Source organism: Populus trichocarpa, chromosome 15, assembly GCF_000002775.5.
Source record: "Populus trichocarpa isolate Nisqually-1 chromosome 15, P.trichocarpa_v4.1, whole genome shotgun sequence".
NCBI lineage: Eukaryota > Viridiplantae > Streptophyta > Magnoliopsida > Malpighiales > Salicaceae > Populus > Populus trichocarpa.
In genome coordinates this window covers 10,753,476-10,773,936 of record NC_037299.2, presented here as the reverse complement: position 1 = coordinate 10,773,936, position 20,461 = coordinate 10,753,476, and the positions used below count along the sequence as shown (strand labels likewise).

Sequence of the window (20,461 nt, the reverse complement as noted above, 5' to 3'; positions counted from 1 at the left end):
AAGTAAGGATCGTTTTGTGCTTAATAGGGTTATGAAACTCTTTTTGCCCTCTCAAGAAAACATTAATAGATTAGAAGAAAAAAATAAAAAGTAAAATATTATAAAAAAAACATCTCCATGTAAAAAAACATGGCCAAGTAAACTGTATAACAAAAAAAAACAACTTCAAAATAGCCAACTTGTTATAAGAGTGGACAAATAAATCATTATAAAAGTCAATGTAAAATGATAAAAACAAAGTCTCGAGAACTAGAAATTAAAGATAAAATAAAAAAAATCAACTCCTCACTAATTTCAATTCAGAAACAGATACTGATATATAAGAAACTATAGTAATGAAATTTTAATCATTCAAAATAACAAAACCTTAAGTGAATCCAATAGTGAACAAGAAAACAACAATGAAATTAATTATAATCCAACAATGTGTCCATGTCTTTATAAACAAATTAATGTAATAAATCAAGAAAAGTATTTGATATTAGATATCATTGATAAAATTCAAACCCTGAAATTAAATGAGAATACCTTCTTAAATTAAGAGATCTAGTTTCAAATAAGAAAAAGTCAAAAGAAATAAAATGGTACAATCTTTAATAAATTTTAAATCGATTTTCTAAATAATAAAGCCCAACTTCTATTATAGATTTACAAAAAGAAATTAGAGAAATCAAAGATGAATTAAGATAACTTTAACATGATCATAACAAAATTCAATTTAAACAATTGCTACTAAAAAAACAAGATCATTTTTCATCTCAAGAGGATTATATAAACCAAAAATCACCTTTAACATCTTAAGAAAATGAAATTACATAAATCTCACATCAAATATTAATAAATATGATAAAAAAAATAAAATTTCAAAAATGGTACATATAAATAACCTTGGTTATCAATAATAAACATGGGATTAAAACAATTGCTCTTGTGGATTCTGGAGAAGATCAAAATTGCATTCAAGAATGATTAGTACCAATGAAATATTATGCAAAAAATACAATGGCGCTAATGGTAAAAACCTTTAAATTAATTACAAATGATCAAAAGTTCATATATGAAATCAAGAAATTTGTTTTAAGAATATATTTATACTTATCAAAGATATGATCCAACAAATCATTCTCTAAACTCCCTTTCTAACTCAAATATATCATTTTATAGTAAATAATCCAAGATTCAAAACCAAAATATTTGATCAAGAAATAATTTTTAGATTCATCTTATCACCAAGATCCATTGAGACAAACACTTTTGAAAGCAAGGCAATCTACAAATCAAATTTTGTAATGCAAAAAAAGAAACATTTGCACTTTCTAAATCAAGAAGTATATTATAAAAAAATATGAGAAGATATTAAACTCCCTCAAAATGAAGAGAAATCAAACAATTTTAATAATTAGTTAAAAAGAAAGTTTGTTCCAACTTACCTAATGCTTTTTGGAATAGAGAATAACATATGATTTATTTAGCTTTTGAAAAAGGTTCTGATGAAAATATAACCCTACAAAGGCAATAAAAATTTAAATGAATCAAGAACTATTTAAATATTGTAAAACAAAAATCAATGAATTACTCAAAAAAGGTCTTATAAGACCTAATAAATCACATTAGTTATTTATTGCCTTTTACATCCAAAACCAAGCTGAAATAGAAAGAGGTGCATCAAAACTTGTCATAAATTATAAACATCTTAATAAAAGCTTTAATGGATTATATATCCAATACCCAATACCCAATAAGAGAGATCTTATTACTAGATTCTATAATTCTTTAATATTTTCAATATTTGATATAAAGTTAGGATTTTGGCAAGTTCAAATCGATGAAAAAAATCATTACAAAATAATATTCATAGTTTCATTCAGTTATTATGAATGGAATTAATACGTTTTAGACTAAAAAAACCCCTTTAGAATTTTAGAAAATAATGAATGACATCTTTAACACATTCAAAATTTACAATCAATAACCAAACATCCCAAGTCTTAACCTTAGAGATGAATTTATGTTAAGGATCAATAACCATATGAAATCAAACATCTTTAACATATATTCAAAAACAAGATTTTGAGGATATAACAAATACCAAAGATTAATAACCTGAATCAATAAAATTTACAGATAAATTTCCAAATGAAATCAAAGATAAAACTCAGCTTCAAAGGTTTTTGGGATGCCTCAATTATGTTTTTTATTTCTTTTTCAAATTTTATAACTATATTTTAACCTTTGTACAAAATACTTAAGAAAAATCCTCTTGCTTGGAATCACCAAATGATAAAAATTGTCAAAACCCTTAAAAGCCAGGTAAAGAGACTTTCATGTTTAAGGATTCTTGTAATATCCCATATCGGCGGGTGAGGACTTAGGGGAGGGCCTTATATGAGCATGCTCACCTTGACTAGTAAGACGCGTTTTGGGGATATGCGTGGCTGCCAAGAACAAAACCGTGAGGCCTGTTGGCCAAAGCAAACAATCAAAACATGGGATTGAAAACAATTGAAAATTTATAAAAGAGATGAGAGGAAAAAAAAGAAAAAAAAACAAGGATCAAATTTGAAAAAAAAAATGATTGAAAAATAAAATTGGAAAACAAAACAAAAACCTACAAAAGAACCAAGGATAAAAAAAAATAAAAAAAAATAAGGATTGATACTCAAATATTCCCAACAAAGGGGACCACTTTGAAATTTTAATTGCTAGGCATGATTGTCAAGGGAGGAAAGAGAGAAAAAAGAAAACGACTCTGACTAAAATCCATGCAGAAATACTAAACACGAGCCACCAATAGAGGAAGAGGATGTTGTGTGGAATCTAATGACACTATGAAAGATAATTGTTTACCTCCGAAGGATATCATATGCGCAATTGAAGCGTGACAAAACCCTTTCATACACACTGCGTGCATGACACTCACTTGATAGTTTCAAAATTTTAATTATTTTTAATTAATACAAAATACCAATTTTCCCTCTACTAATTTAGTTATAATGTAAAAGCAATGTGAAGATCTAGAAATGCTCCCAAAGGCCTTAGTTAGATTTTATTCTAAATGTAAGTTAGTGATTTTACCATGCTAAAAAAGTGAAATATAAAAAAAAGCCCTAGCAACCAATTATTTGATTTTCTTTTAAGGGTAGTGAAAGTATTTTACTTTTCTAAAAAATGTGAAAATACCTTTGTACCTCCATTGAAAACAAAAATGACAAATTAGTCACATGAAAAAGACCATTTTACCCTTGAGCCTAGTCTTCTATGCTGATTTGGTTAAGGGAAAAATCATCAATTCACTATTACAATTCACTATAATATGTGTCTAGAACTGCAATATATTACACATGCCTTATATATTTTTTTGATTTTAAATTTTAGATTTAACTAGTCTATTGATTGACGCTCTGTCGTGGGTTGAACCATTTTTTTAAAACATAAAAAAGAACACTACGAGCGCAAAGATGTTTTTGCAATGCTATTAAACCCGGGAAAGAAGATAAATCTTGAAATTCCTTGACTTGGATCTTTGCCTAGCTCAAGTTTCCAATAAAACTATATAAAAGCTAACTCGATGTGAATTGGTTTATTTAATAAATTCAAAGGAAACCTAGATGACCAGTTTATATTTTTAAAAACTAATGTTGAATGATAAAATTGAGGAAAAAAACAAAAAGATAAAAAATAAAAGAGGATGCCGAGCCACGTAAATTTTTCAAACTCATAACCCAGGTTATTAAAATAAAAATACCATACAGGAAAAAACAGTAAAACTCAATTCCTATCAAATATAACATCGATTGATGAAATATCACTATTATTACTATTACTACTATTATCTTTATTCTTTTTATCATTGCTACTTTTATTACTATTATTAAAAGTATCACTATTATTAGTATTATTAATAAGTATCATCATCATCATCATTGTTGTTGTTGTTATTATTATTATTATTATTATTATTAATACCATCATTTGAAAGAAAAGAAAATTCAAGAAATGAATTAAAACAAAACAAATAGATATTAAAAAATCAGGGACAAAATCAAAAGAAAAGGAACTTGAAGGGCTGACATGAAAATGTGGAGGGCCAGACATGATTTTCTAGGAGAAAAGAGAGAGAAAAAAATATATCAGCGACTCATCGGAGGTCCAACAAGTACATGTGTCATATAAAAAGAAAAAAAAACCAAAACAAATATAAGATACAACGAAATTAATTTTTTGACCATCAAATACAGCCAAATGCTTATTTACTTTTAAAGATAATAAAATCATTTAACTGTACAAAAAAATTAATTAAAAACATCAAGACACCCCTCAATAATTAAAAATTAACGAATAAAAAAAATATTTTATTCTAAAAAAAACACTCAAATTAGTGTTTTTCAGAGGATAAAATTCTCCATTTACTATTACAATTCTAAACAAAAGTACATGTACAGTAAAAAAAAACACACGTTTTAAATTTTCTTTTAATTTTTTTTTTCTATGTTAGAAAGTCTTTTATGTATATTTAATCCTAAACTTCAATTTTATATATATAAAGAGTCGGGTTTTAAAAGGATTTGGAAAAATCGGTACTCTAAACGTGTTTGTCTTTACACATAAGCTTACAAGAAGGTATTTCACACCCCATTTTTCAACTCCTCTTACGAAGCAGTCCCTCCCTCCTCCTCCTCCTCCTCTTTTCCTCCTCCTCTTCAGTGATTTTCAGTTTTTTTCTGTTTGAAAAAATGGAGGACATCACCGGAGGCGCATCTTTACCATCAACAGGAACAGACGCAAAAAAACGCCGAGTCACCTACTTCTACGAACCCACAATCGGCGACTACTACTACGGTCAAGGCCACCCAATGAAACCCCATAGAATCCGTATGGCCCACAACTTGATAGTCCACTACGCTCTCCACCGTCGGATGGAAATCAACCGTCCATTCCCAGCAGGTCCTACAGACATACGAAAGTTCCATTCTGATGAGTACGTGGAATTCTTGTCTTCAGTGTCGCCACAATCTGTGGGTGATCCAGCATTTGGGAGGCAGTTGAAGAGGTTTAATGTTGGCGAAGATTGCCCAGTTTTTGATGGGTTATTTGGGTTTTGCCAAGCCTCTGCTGGTGGCTCTATTGGTGCTGCTGTTAAGCTTAATAGAGGGGATGCTGATATTGCTTTGAATTGGGCTGGTGGCTTACATCATGCTAAGAAGAGTGAGGCTTCTGGGTTTTGTTATGTTAATGATATTGTTCTTGGCATTCTTGAGTTGCTCAAAGTTCACAGGGTAAATTACTAATGCCTCCTTTTCTCTCCTTTATTTTTATTTTTCATGTATTTTGGCTATTGTTTGTTTGCTTTGCTTTGGTTTATTATTATTTTTTTATACTTGTTTATTGATCTGGGTTTTATTTTGAAAATCATAATTTGTGTTCGATATTTTTTTTCCATCTTAGTTGAGTCTTTTTTTCCTCTCTCTCCAGTAAGCTATGTATTTTAAGCAATGTTTTGGTTGGTAATATTTTATTTGTGTGCTTAATTTTTTAGAAAATGTAATGGTTGTTATTTGAGACTCGAAATTCGGGTTAGGTGGTATCGAAATATCAACTTGCTTAATGAGATGCAAACGACAGCACAAATTTTATGCGTTCTAGTTATTCAGATTGGGAGTAAAAATGATGGTTTTTATATATGCCTTTCCTGAAGTACAGTAGTTTCTTTGTATTCGAGCATTTTTGTACAAATGATGTCAGTGCTTTTGATATCTGCTCATTTCCAATTTTAGTTGCGATATGATCAATTTTGAATGGCCATGTTAGGTCTGCCTCTTCTTTTTACATGTGATCTTATTCAGTTTTAATTGAAGAAATTTTGTTTATCGTTCAAGATTTGCGAATCAACATGGTTGCATGTTCTGATTTCTCAACGTTTTCTGAATGCCATATTTGAATGTATTTGGGCAGCGTGTACTGTATGTAGATATTGATGTCCACCACGGAGATGGTGTTGAGGAGGCATTCTACACTACTGACAGGGTTATGACAGTGTCCTTCCATAAATATGGAGATTTCTTTCCAGGGACTGGGCACATTAAAGACACTGGTGCTGGGCAGGGGAAAAGCTATGCCCTGAATATTCCATTGAATGATGGGATGGATGATGAAAATTTCCGTGGTCTGTTTCGGCCTCTAATCCAAAAAGTGATGGAGGTTTATCAACCTGATGCAGTTGTTCTCCAATGTGGTGCAGATTCGTTGTCTGGTGATAGGTTGGGGTGTTTCAATTTGTCTGTTAAGGGCCATGCAGACTGCCTTCGTTTTCTTAGATCTTATAATGTTCCTCTGATGGTCTTGGGTGGGGGTGGCTATACTATCAGGAATGTTGCCCGTTGCTGGTGCTATGAGGTCTCTCTCTCTCTCTCACACGTGTGTGTGCATGCACACAGGCATGTCAATTCCATTAAAATGCTAATAAGTTACTAATGCACCTGTTACTTTGTCTCAGACAGCTGTTGCAGTTGGGGTGGAACCAGATAATAAATTGCCTTACAATGAGTACTTTGAGTACTTTGGCCCTGATTATACACTTCATGTTGAGCCATCCAACGTGGAGAACCTAAACTCACCCAAAGATATGGAGAGAATAAGGTGAATTTCAGACTTCCTTACTTCTTTATGACTAATGTTGTTATTAGTGCCATGTTAACTCTTAGAATTACATTTCAAAATTGAGGATACAACTTTTAGAGATTGGAACCTACAAGAAAAAAAAAACATTTTGCATTTGTCATTTTGGTAAATACCAACTCTGTAATCTATAAACAGGGCATAACTACTTCTTGTTGATCTGCCCCTTCTAATGCTCATATCAAATAAAGGTTTCTCATATACTTCTTTGGAACTTAGAGTCAGAATTCCAATTTTGAAATTCCTATGCTTTAAAGCATGGTGCAATCCTATGCTAAATATTCTCATTCTTACTTTGAATTTAGTAGCTGATTGCCTCTTTGATAAGTTTCCTGTTTGAAATTCCTCCTATATTCTTCAATAGTTACAAGAATGAAGTCAATTGTTTTATTTGAATTGAAGCTTATGAATGGGACTGACAATCAGATTGACAACCATTTAGCTGAGAACCCATGCATTATGACTAAAATGTCTGTTTGGAGGTCTGTTATTTCATGAGGCCTAAAAATTAGCTTCTGTTACCTGGCATTCTGGTTTTCTTGTTGAATGACCACTGCTTTATGCATCTGTTCTAATATTCTTTACTTCTGCTATTTGTACATGCTGTGGTTAAATTTTCTAAGAAAATGTCTGTGTGCTTAAACTTAATTCAGTTTGCTGCAACTCTCACACACATGCATGAATAATCTCTCCCTGTCTCTCTCTCATGCATAAAACTTAAGTATGCATCTAAATTTGGTTGTAGATAAAAATAGCTTTACCAATGTTTTGTACATGCATTCGTTATGTGTCCTTCCATCTTTGTTGTAATTATGTCTGCTTGTACAATTGTGTGACTTGCAACTTGTTCAGGAACATACTGCTAGAGCAACTTTCTCGACTGCCCAATGCTCCCAGTGTACCTTTTCAAACAACACCACCCACAACTGAAGTTCCGGAAGAGGTCAGTAGGCAGTGGAAAAATTTTCTTGACATGGTTGGATTGTCATTACTTCTTGGATTACATCTCTTTTCTTTATGAACTCGTTGGATGCAGGCTGAAGAGGACATGGATCAAAGACCAAAGCGTCGCATATGGAATGGTGAGGATTTTGAGTCTGATCATGATGAAGATGAGAAACCTGGACCTAGATTTTTCAATGCTGATGCACAGCCAAATAATAAGATAAGGTAAGAAGTTTAAATTGTCTGCTGAACTGAACTTCAAATGACTTCTGGAAGACGGTTCTGGTGCTCTTCCCCTTGGACTATATCTGCAGATAGCTGAAGCTGCTCAAAGCTTCACACTTCACCCACTTGTACCTTGGTGGTAGAATATGGGAGGAAGTTCATTAGTTGTTCTTATGCGAGTTTCTTTCATTCTTTCTGTCTCTCCTTGTCTTTCACTGAGAGTTTGCGAGGGTCATGCATACGATGTGACTGCAACTGAATCCAAGAGTGGGATTATATGACACCTGCTTGTCATGTTTGTTAAATTTTTCTCTGTTGCTTTTAGATGCTTTGATTACTTGAGATAAAGGGAGACCCTGAGAGACATCACTCGTAGTATTTCCAAAGTGAATTGGTACATGCGTGCCCCTTCATCTGATATGGAAATTTCTGAATCTTAATGCAGGGATGGTGTGGATGCGATGGAAGAAGACAAGAAAGAGCATCCAGGGTTGTGATGCACGGAGATCAGTCATCTTCTAGTTTCAGTCCTATCCCCCAACACGTAGCGAAGGATTTTATGTTTGGACCACCAACCATATAGATACCTTTGACAAATATCATTAGAATAGGCAGTTGCAAATGGTAATATTTCCTAGTTTTGCAAAGTCTTTTTGTTAAATTACTGTGTTGTACAATTAGTTGTGGTTGATAACCAAGCATAATTTACGCACGCTTGTTTGTGGAGCTCAGATCATGCCAAACATAATTGATAGGATTGTTCTTTTTCTCTATACTGGGCAAGCAAGAGACACTTAGACTTTGGACCAACCTAGGCCATGTTCGCATGCCTATTGTAACATACACATGATGCAGTAAAGTTGAATTGGTCGCAACTGATAGTGGTGTAACAATGGTGGCTATTGGCTAAGCATTCTCCTTGAACATGTTTCTGAGGTCATGTCATGTAATGAAGGAATTGTAGTCATTATGCGAGCAACTTGGCAACACGTTTCCTTTGTATTGATGGCTCGCTCACTGTAAGTGGTGAGCCATGATTTATTCGGAGCTTTTTACTGCGATGCTAAAGAGCTTCTAGGTTTTGTTCTTTCGGCAGTTCATGTTATTACCAACCCCAATGAACAGGTCAAGTGGTCAAGGATGTCTGTGTTTTTTTCTCTCCTCTGATCTTCATTTCCCATGATCTCGGTTGAAGAACTAGTTAATTATACCCTCAGTATAGAATTCCAAAAAAGGAAAAGGTCAGCAAGGCCCTCCATAATTGTTTTTCTGGGCTTAGCAATAACGTTTTCACGGTGGGTGTGCGGTGTGGCAAGGTGGTCAAGCAAGCATACCAGTAACAGCTTTGTTCCAAAAATCTCACGAACAAACAAAGCCATGTTAATGTTCTTATTCAGGGGAGCATCTATGTGCATGAAACGACACCGTTGTCCGTATCCTTTTGTTCTCATGTCATCGCCTTATAATAAATCTTCGCTTCGCTGCCACTTGCCACTAAGAGCCATTAACCAGAAAGAAAGCGAAGAGACAGAGCAAATGCCTCTAACAGCTCTTCAAATTCGACCGTTTACCCCCTTCCCAATTCAAATATCTCACCATACCTACCGTACAATCATCAAACTCTCCTCCAAAACCCTTTCAAAACCTCTCCAAATAAAATCCAAATCTCAAGAAACCCACCACGATTTCACCCCCCAAACCAGGACTCAAGAGGATGGCATCCCCATTGAAGATGTCAAAATCATAGCCAAATTCAAGTCTAGACACAACTACATTCGGGTCCTCGAAATCTCTCGAAAAGCTGATCACCCTTTTGCAGGTTCTAGACTCCTCCTCTTAGATGCTCCTGGAAACATTCACAGCATTTCCTTCCTCTTCAAATCACTAACCAACACTTATTTCGACGTTTTTGCTGCTTTGCCCCCCATCATACCCCCTGGACCCATTGCCATTCTCGGATTCGGAGCGGGTTCCGCAGCTCGTTTGCTGCTAGAATTGTATCCAGGAGTGGTGGTCCATGGATGGGAGCTTGACTCATCGGTGATTGATGTTGGGAGAGAGTTTTTTGGTCTCAAAAAGCTCGAAAAACAATACCCAGATAGGCTTTTTATTTACGTTGGAAATGCATTATCTGCTAAAGTTAAAGATGGGTTCTCAGGGATTCTTGTTGATTTGTTTTGTAAAGGAAGCTTGATACCTGAACTTCAAGATCCAAACACTTGGGAGAAATTAAGGAAGAGTTTGAGGAAAGGCGGGCGAATCATGGTGAATGTTGGGGGTAGTTGTGTGGAGGCTGAGGATAAAAGAAGGGATGGTAAGGTGGTTATGGAAGATACTTTGAAGGCAATGCACCAGGTTTTCGGTGATAGGCTTTTTGTATTGAATCTTGGGAATCGAAAGGACGATAGCTCGCTCGCTCTCACCGGTAAATTGCCGGATCTTGATGCTTGGAAGAAGGTGCTTCCCAGATCTTTGAGCTGCTATGTTGATATGTGGAGACCCCTTAGTCTTTAGTGCGCATGCCGGGCAGTGCTTGAATGCTGTTATGGTATTTGTGTTTATTCCTGTACGAATCAATACTTATATTTATCCTTGTGCTTTCCCTTCCGTCCTTGCATTTGTTCTGTGGAAAATTGGAGAAGAAATGACAGTATCGTTTTGTAGGGGGGGAAATCCAAAAATGCTTTAAGATCATTTGAGTGTTTGTCCGAACTCTCTTATGAAGGAGCACTCCTTAGGCATCTTGCTATAGACATGATACTGATAACCCAGAACTAAGCCAAAGCTTTAAAGCCAACTACATGATCTTTAATTTATCTCTAGCAAGTTTCCCCATCCATGTTCAGTGATCACCGTAGTATGTCTTGTGATGGGGAGCATTTGTCCAAGGACCGATACTTTCAGGACATTTCAATAAGGAACAAGACAATGAGGATCAAAAGAATTAACTTTGGTGATTCTTTCACCCATTAAATCAGTACATACAAAAGCTAATCATCCAAGTTCAACTTCTTCCAAGAATGATTGTTCGAACTTTTCAAAGTTATTGGGGTATGAAATTTTTTAAAATAACTTAATTCAGTTATTCCGGCCATTAGAATTATAATAAGAAATAATACAAGAAAAATTATAGAAATTGCATAACTCTCCCCTCTCTAATTTCTTTTTCTCCCTCGAATTTCTTTCTAAACAACTGTTTGTTAAGGTGAGTCCTTAACATTTCTGTCACTGTTGAAAGGCGGGACTCATGACACAAAGATTTTTTAAAATTTTATTTTATTTTTGTAGACGACAGTTAATGTGGGCATCGACCCCTAACTACCTTGAAATTTCGAGGTGATAAAAAATAGTGGCAGTCACGCCAAGCAGTCAATCCTGTTTCTTTTCAGTTCCTTCTTCAAACAATGTTACACTCACAAGATATACCAGAAAATCTTCCCTTTTGTTTTCCTGTCGATTTTTGACAAAAATGGGGATTTGACCACACAAAAGTTTCATAAATGTTGATTAAATTTCAGTCACTTTTCTTACAACTTTCAAAAACCCATCAAACACTATCAAGAACCAAACAATTACATGCTTTAGTAACCAAAACCCACCTCGTACAAGACCCATTTTATGCAACAAAACTTGTAAGATTCTATGCTTTAAACAATGACCTCTCCTCTGCTCGTAACCTGTTTGATAAAACTCCTCAACGCAGTGTTTTCTTATGGAATTCCATCATCAGAGCTTATGCTCAAGCTCATAAATTTGATGATGCATTCTTGCTGTACACAAAGATGATTGGATTTGATGTAATACCAGATAAGTATACGTATGCGTGTCTTATACGTGCATGTTGTGAGGATTTTTATGTGGATGGGTTGAGAATTGTTCACGGAGGAGTGATTGTTTCCGGTCTGGGATTGGATTCGGTTACTTGCAGTGCATTAGTTACAGGTTACTCAAAAATGGGTCTTGTTGGTGAAGCAAGCAAGGTGTTTTGTGGGGTTTTTGAACCAGATTTGGTTCTGTGGAATGCTATGATTTCTGGCTGTGGTTATTGTGGATTTGGTGATAAAGGGTTGCTTTTTTTTAATGAAATGAGAGACAACGGGAATAAAAGGCCAGATGGTTATACCTTTGTTGCGTTAATCTCGGGTTTAGCAAATTCTAGCTCGCTTGAGCTTGGCCAAGGAATTCATGGGTTATGCTTGAAAAGTGGTTTTGATTTTAATGATCATGTAGGCAGTTCACTTGTCAGCATGTATTCGAGATTTAGTTGCATCAATCTGGCATATAGTGTATTTAGAAGTTTATGCCAGCCCGATTTAGTAACATGGTCTGCTTTGATAACTGGATTTTCTCAGGCTGGAGACCATGAGAAGGCATTGCTTTTCTACAAGAATCTGAATTTGGCGGGTAAAAAGCCAGATTCTGTTTTGATTGCTAGTGTATTGGTGGCAACAGCTCAATTGGCAAATGTAGGGCCTGGTGCTCAGATACATGGTTACATAGTTCGATATGGATTTGAATCACATGTCATGGTTTCTTCTGCTCTAATAGATATGTATTCAAAGTGCGGTTTTGTGGGATTGGGGCTTCGTGTCTTTGAGAATATGCCAAACAGGAATATTGTTTCATACAATTCTATAATATCAGGTCTTGGCTTGCATGGACTTGCTTCCCAAGCTTTTGACATGTTTACGGAGATAGTAGAGAAAGGATTGAAACCTGATGAGTCTACTTTCTCTGCTCTCCTTTGTGCTTGCTGCCATGCTGGCCTTGTTAAAGATGGAAGGGAAATTTTCAGAAGGATGAAAGATGAGTTTTGGATCCAAGCTAGAACAGAGCATTATGTTCACATTGTAAAGCTTCTTGGGATGGCAGGAGAGCTGGACGAGGCATATAATTTTATCCTGTCCTTGAAGCAACCAGTAGATTCTGGCATTTGGGGAGCATTGCTGTCATGCTGCGATGCTCATGGGGATTCTGAGTTGGCAGAAATTGTGGCCCAGCAGCTTTTTGACGGCGAGCCCAAAAAGGGTGCCTACAGAGTCATGCTTTCTAACGTATATGCTGGCGATGGGAGATGGGTTGATGTTGAGAAGATGAGAGATTATATAACTACTGCTGGAGCAGAGAAGATGCCTGGTCTTAGTAGGATTGGAAGTTATTGAATTTAAGTAAGGGAAAAGATAACTTCATGCTCCAGAGAATATTCTTCCAACCAGGTTCATCCTCCATCACTGGCAGTCTTGCATTATCCAGGAATAAACTAAGAGCTAACTACCATGTTGTCATCAAATCGAAAAGTCTGAATTTCAAAATCATGTATATTACCAGAGGAGGCTCAAACTGAAAGCTACTTTCTTATTTTTTTTTTTATAAAAAAAATCTGATATTACGTCTTAGTGCTGGTATGAGGCAGCAGAGGAAGATGGTCAATATATTTGGTATTGGGTTATTTCAGTTCTCCATGAATCTCAAAATAGCCAGGCCTAAATTTCTCCTCAACAATAAGAGGCAGCGGAGAAAGGACATTAACCTGTGAATACAAGGTCACTTAAAATTGGAGTGACCGGATGACTTATTATGCAATGCTCTAATGATTAAAACATCCATGTAAATCAGAACCTCCTGCATCGAAATGTATTTTCTGGGATTACAGAAAATGTTGCTGTGCTGCTTGACATTATTCTCGGTGTCACCAAGGTTTTGGAGGTGGGCTAACTGCTCATTGGAAAGAAGCCACCACTACTTTAGGATTGAATTATATGCTTGGAATGTGCCTAATTTTGTAATTTTCTTCACTACCATTAGGTTTCAATCTTTCTGCATGTTCATCAAGCAAAGGCAGCAAACCAATTGCTTGAATGTGGGGACGAATTGTAAATCATCCAGAAGAATATTTAGACTCGAGCAGCTATGGAAGCGACGGTACTGTAATCTTTGCAGGCTCCCTCCTCAAGCTCTGTCAATCGACTCAATTCCTCAAGCACAGGAGAAGCATCGATGAGAGCCTCGAGCTTGGGAAATCCACCTAGCCTTAACTTATTTGCATCGTAATCATGCCACAAGGTTGGATTTTTGGATCAGGTAGGAGCTGAAGAACTAATGCTGGATTCTCAGTAGATGAGAAAAACCCAGTCTTAGTTTTGGTATTATATATATACCACTCCTTTATAAGAAAGTGATTCAAGACTATGGTTTGCATACATGTTGTATAACTCCAAGTAATTAATATAAATATATCTTTGTGAATTATTATGAATGATGGATATTTGTATAACCCAATTTTTTTTTTTTTTAATGTGTGCTTGCATGGTGTGCAAATAATGTAATTGATGTGTGCATGTGGAGGCGTGCAAATGATGTATTTGCCGTGCCCTCCTTGCAGTGTCAGGACGATATTTCCTGGTCTAAGAGAATTGCTAACTGATACTTTACTCGAGGGAGGTTGTGTTATTTATTTATTTTTATTTTTTTATGGTCTGATAATATTTTTATTTTTTTTAATCTATCATAATGAGTTTGTTAGGATGAACAAATATTAGTTTTCTTAGTTAAGAATATGGTTTGTAATGGTAAAATGTCCTTAATTATCATTAATGTTTTTTTAGAAATAAACTTGGAATTTTTTGTTATCGCGTCATTCCAAATAATATTTCAGATAAAATTTCTAGTAATTTTTTTTTTATCTTTATATTATGAGTGAATGAGTTGTATCATTCTCAATAATATTTTGAATCATATAAGTTTTTTATTTTTTTATTAAAGTGAGTAATAATAAATTATTATTCATAAAATATTTTGGATATTAAAACTCCTTTTAAGTTTTTTTTATTGTTATCTTAAAAGTAAATAATATATTCTTGACAAAAATAAAATTTTAATATTTTTTAAACATAGGTCAAAATTCTTTGGAATTTCACAAATTTATTGTAAAATCTATGTAACACCTTTTATAAAGCATGCCAAAGTATTTTAGATTCTTTTTTTAAAAAAATCTCAAATAATTTTAAGGAATTTTTTGCCATGTACAAGAAAAGAAATGTATTTTTTATTTTTTTTATTTAGGTTTTGTTTGGCAAAAACCTATTTTTCTTAAAACCAAAACTATCAAAATAGGCACAAGGGATTGTTTGCCAAATACACCCTTAAACCCAAAAAAACCTTCAATAAAAACATTACAAGCCAAACAGGGTCTTAACCTTTTGGCTTGATTTTGACCCGGCCGTGTTAACCTAAAAGTTTTTGTTCGACTATAAACCAAATCAAAAGCACTGGTTTGACCTGAAAACCAAACCAAAATTGAAACTAAAACTTAAAACGAATCAAATTTCAAAAAAAAAATAATATAAAAACACAAAATAAAACCTTAACCAATAACGAATCAAACATAGAAAATTCAAGAACATGAACAATATCCAAGGCAAACCTAGCAACGTGGATTCCAAATCCGACCAGATACAAACAAGGCAATAAACATATTGGAAATCATACAAGGATCAATAACTATCATTCATTCTCTTTGATTATTAAAGAATCAATACTATTTTGTCAAATGAGTTTCAGTTTTGAACTGAAACCTATGATTAAAACTAAAAAAAAAAACTTATTATTGATACAATAAAGCTTAGAATATTAATTAATAAAGTCCAACAAAGTGTTTAATGCAAGGGAATGAACCAGAATTGGTCCAAACCATAAAACTAAGACAATGTTCTTTTCAAGAACACAAAGAAGATTGCCTTAGAAAACCTAGCCATTGTCAAGCCTCTAAAATTGGCATTTTAGACCTCTAAACACATTACTTTTAGTCCTTATAAATCACATTACCATAATCAAACATGTTTGAATAAAATAAAAAAAAACTAACAAATAATATCAAAACATCAAAATTATGCAAGAAGTTATAAACTTCAAAACTGCCAACTTGAAATAGCCTATATATTCAACAATATGGGATTCAAAATTGACATTTTAACACTCAAAAGAACTTAATCAAAACTCAGGAACCCATAACATGCATTAGTAAGCCCTAAAAAGACTTCACACATCTATTGTCATATTTGATAGAATATAAAAACCATTTTATTTTATCAAAATCAGTCACAAACATAATGTCTTGGCATCCAGTAACATCAACAACAACTCCAAGCAAGATTTAAACAATAATGACAGCATTTTATGTACTAATCAAAACCAAAACCACAATCAATGTGATACAAAAAATGCTTGGAAACATCATTAAACATGCATGAACAAGCTAGAAATGTGTCTCATGGACATCATCTACTAGACTAAATTAATGTCTTATACCCTCCAAGACCTAACAATGGTTGTTGCCCTTTCTTTTTCAAGATTGTTATTTTCTCTCAAAGTTGAGGAAACTTGGTGCTAGACTCTTGAACTTTCATACTTAGGGTTTCATTATCAATATTTTTCTTTTATTTTTGTTCCTATTTTTTTTTCCTTCTCTTTTTCTCCTCTTTTTTTAGTTGATTTTTAGGGGCTATTTATAAGGTTTCAAGCTAGGATTTTTATGAATTTAATCAAAGATTGATCTTTATTCATCAAAGCTTGGCCCTTTGATCAAAATGAAAGAGTTTTGGGTACATTTTACGACTGCGAGCTTTGTACATATATTGGTTTTACAATGATGGTTTTGCAACAAACTTGGTTTTTGAAGATTTTGGTGGTTTTTCCAAATTTGAAGACCAAGAAGCTTGTTTTTTGCCTTTTGATCTTGAGAGAAATGTGATCAATCTTTGATATGAACCCATTGAGAAGGCTTAAAGTGTGAACACATGAAAAAGATTAGTGGTTTTGCAAAATAGGTATCACAACCATTGACGATTAAGTTACCCACTTTCGAGACTTCGTAAGAGAAACTTCGATGTAAACATCATCAGAAACTACTTGATCTTAGTAAAGAAGAAATATGTCTTTGTTTGGATTCATTCTTGCTTATTTTTAAAGACTATAACTTTATATTCATTCATTAAAAAGTGTCAACTCAATCAACCTAGAATATAAAAATACGGTGATGATTGATCGGGGACAAGATGTTATTGAGTTTGGTTAAGAAAATGGAAAGTAAATGTTTGATGAGAGTAACTGATCTTTGTAGAGGGGGTGTTTTTCAGTTGAATGGTGGTAAATCTGCTGATCTTTTTCAAGAGAGAACCAAATGTTAAAAGTTAGTAAATTTTTTTATAAGAAATTAAAGTGGAAGGTTAAGAAAATGAACCAATTAAAGAGAACAAGGAGGAGGAGCAAGAAGCAAACTCTAGTGCTAGTAATTCGATAAATGTTTTAATTTAAAGACTATATAGAGTAATTCTAGTGGTGGTATTACAATAAATGTTTTAGTTGAAGGACTATATAGGGTAACTCAAGTAGTGTAAAAATAGTTGATATTGTTGTTGAATAGAAAAGATAAAGAAACCAAATAGCACATCTGATTCCTCAACAAATTTAGAGCAATGAACTGATCAATTTTTTCAAATTAAAACCTCCTACTTTTAATGGTGTCGATTTGTTAGAAGACCTTTAATGATTTTTGGATGAGATACAGAAAAGGTGTGACGCTTTGGGATTTACAGACTATTGTGTTGTTCTTTAGACATCTTTATAGTTGAAAAGAGATGTGGTGGTATCATGATATGAGCCTAAGAAGAATGAGAAGGTTGCAGAGACACATGCATAAACATATGAAGAATATGTTTCTTGATCAATTTCTCAATGAAAGTGTAAAGATTATATGGGGTACCAAAAAACTTACCATTTTATTGATTATAAAATTCAGATCAAATTTTAGTGGTTAATAAATTTCTTGATTTTTTTTTATAAATTATATAGGTTACCACCATATAAAAATAAGACTTTGTATTGCTTTGGTGCTTGAAACCGAGCCTATATCTATGACGCCTTATAGAATGGCGTCTGTAGAGTTAAAATAACTAAATAAACAATTTGCTAGATAAGAGTTTCATTTATCTTAGTGTTTCACTTTAGGATACACCAATATTGTTTATGAAGAAAAATGATTGCTTTATGCAACTTTGTATTAATTATAAAAATATTGAATCAGATGACTATTCATAATAAATATTACTCTTTTATCCAAAATAAAATTTTTTCTGAATAGTGACCCAATTAAACCTTTTATAATCAATATAAATTTTGATTTACTCGGTGGTCTAAATATCATCGTTTTACTCCAATAATCCAAAGAAACATAATAAGAAGACAGTCAATATATTCCCAATATTACATAAAAATCCAAGAATAGTAAGTTTAGTGTTAATAGATAAGAGGATTCTAAGAAATAAGGTTTATTAAATAGGATAGCAAAGTATTGTGACATAAAAAATGTATAGAACTGGTATCAACTCGTTCATGAAGAATACCTGACATCACTGCATTTGATGATTGAGCATCCTGTTTAGTAATTGCAAAAACTTTAGCTTGTTCATGCCTAAATGATATATGAACTCTACCACCAAAATTTATACTTCCACAACCTCTTCTTTGTTGGCCTCACCTACTAATAATTTCTTATCATGTGTCTCATATGAACATAATTAAAAATATGCATGTGACAAGTATAAACCATATGATTTTTCCCCCTAAAATATTGCTAATTATGCCGGTATCGAACTCAATAATACTAGCACTGAACTCTATGATGCTAACTATAACTCTATTGACCAAAACTTGTACATCTACCAGAATTACCACTTGGTTGATACCTCTAATGTCCCTGATGACTTTGGAAGTGTTAACTTGTCAAACCTGTAATCGGGAGTCATGAGATGAAGATAATCTCATATAAGATAAATTGAAATAAATTATAAAGTTCAATTTTCAATCAATATAGTGTTGAAAGATGAAATTGAAAAAAAATTTGGTTAAAAAAGAACATAAAAAATGACTCGAGTCAACCTAGGTTAACCTGCCAAACCCGTAATCGGGAGTCATGAGATGAGGATAACCTCATAAAAAGCAAAATGAAACAAATAACAAAGCCTATTTCTCAATCAACCCAATATTGAAGGATGAAATTAAAAAAAAAATCAATTAGAAATAGAGAAAAAACTTGAGTCAACTAAGTTAACTCATTAAACTTACGATTTAGATTATGAGACTGAAATAATCTCATAAAAAATAAATTGAAAAAATTATGAAGTCCAATCTCCAATAAAACTAATGTTAAAGATGGAATTGAAATTGAAAAAAAAAAAACATAGATTGAGAAAAAAAGGAAACAAGATACTATTCTAATAAATAATATTTTATAAGGAGGGTTATAATAAAAACCGCTCATCTTTTAGTATTTTTGTTAATGATTATATGTCAAATAATGACTCACTCTAGGAGTGGGTGTCATAGTAAAAGTGAGGTGAGAGGTTATTAGGCCTTGTTTATTTTATAGAAAATAGTTTTTTAAAAACTATTTTTTAAATTTTTTAGTATTTATTTATCATCGAGAAAGTAGGTGAATGAAAAACACTTTTCAGAAAATAAAACATTTAGCTTGATTTATAGGAAAATATTTTTATTTTAGACAGAAAACACTTTTAAGAAGTTATAAGAAAATAAAAATTATCTTATTTGTTGATTATATTATTATTTGTTGATTATATCGAATTTAATCATCAATCTTTTGATTGTTATATATTTTGTTTTGAATATTTTATTTTTCAATTTCTTCCCTTAAAATTTGATTTTTATATCAATTTTAGTTTTTATTTTTTTGATTGTTATTTGTTTTTTTCTTATCTGTTTTTTTTAATTGAAATTTTTTATTTATTAGATTTGGTTAATATTTTTTTTATTTTTATTTATTTTATTTTAAGTAATTTTTGAAATTGAACTTTTTTTTTTAATTTTATTTTCTTTCAATTTTTTTAATAAGTTTTTTTTTTAAAAAATTAAATGTTAATAAATCATTTTCAACATTACCGGTGTTAGCGACGAAGGGATTGTTTGCAAGAGAAGGTTGCCCAGTTAAGATACGAAGAGGAAGCATGCCATTTCACTTTCTGTTGGGAATACCTAATTAAGAGTAGAGCGACCGCCAAGATTTTTCATAATATAATAAATATTAAAAAATATTTTGCAACTAATTTTTTGGGGAATGGGGATTCTCATTCTCTGCAAAATTGCGTTTGCCGGGAGTCGAACCCGGGTCTATTGCTTGGAAGGCAATTATCCTAACCGTTGGACTACAAACGCGATTGTTGCTATCTTTTTTTTCTATTTTAATTGTATAATTTTGTAAAGAATCATGGCAACTTGAGCATACCAAAGTAACTTGTAAATGACCTTTCAATCTCACTCTTCGCTTACAACTCTCAATTACCCATCCACCTCTGCCCTACACAATACTCCTAACATGTTCGATAAAACTCCTCAAAGTAGCTTTTGCTATGGAAATTCCATGATCAGAGCTTGTGCACAGGCTCACATATTTGAAGATGCATTATTAATAAAGATAAAGATTGTTAATGGTGAAATCAAGCCTGATAGTTTACTTTTACGTCGCTAATTATATGAATGTCTATGAGGAAGTATTCAGAATTGTTCATGGAGGAGCAGCAATAGTTTCTAGGTTGGAATGGGA

The 20,461-nt window shown here is 33.0% G+C and overlaps 3 protein-coding genes and 1 non-coding gene across 4 annotated transcripts; 3 read left to right on the top strand and 1 right to left on the bottom strand.

Annotated features, from left to right (window-relative positions):
• Positions 1-4,581: 4,581 nt before the first annotated feature.
• LOC7453794 (histone deacetylase 6) lies at positions 4,582-8,618 on the top strand. Its single transcript, XM_002322156.4, has 6 exons — positions 4,582-5,276; positions 5,953-6,393; positions 6,494-6,636; positions 7,528-7,618; positions 7,712-7,845; positions 8,291-8,618. Exons 1-6 carry the CDS (start codon positions 4,734-4,736, stop codon positions 8,340-8,342), a joined length of 1,404 nt encoding a protein of 467 aa, XP_002322192.2. The 5' UTR covers positions 4,582-4,733; the 3' UTR covers positions 8,343-8,618.
• A 604-nt stretch (positions 8,619-9,222) lies between these two features.
• LOC7453792 (uncharacterized) lies at positions 9,223-10,452 on the top strand. The gene has a single exon (XM_024586807.2). The coding sequence runs from the start codon at positions 9,223-9,225 to the stop codon at positions 10,357-10,359; it is 1,137 nt and encodes a 378-aa protein (XP_024442575.2). The 3' UTR covers positions 10,360-10,452.
• A 126-nt stretch (positions 10,453-10,578) lies between these two features.
• On the top strand, positions 10,579-13,239 carry LOC112324319 (putative pentatricopeptide repeat-containing protein At1g64310). Its single transcript, XM_024586400.2, has one exon. The coding sequence runs from the start codon at positions 11,346-11,348 to the stop codon at positions 13,005-13,007; it is 1,662 nt and encodes a 553-aa protein (XP_024442168.2). The 5' UTR covers positions 10,579-11,345; the 3' UTR covers positions 13,008-13,239.
• Positions 13,240-20,001: 6,762 nt separating this feature from the next.
• On the bottom strand, positions 20,002-20,073 carry TRNAG-UCC (transfer RNA glycine (anticodon UCC)). Its single transcript has one exon. It is a non-coding gene; the product is annotated as a tRNA-Gly (tRNA).
• Positions 20,074-20,461: the final 388 nt, after the last annotated feature.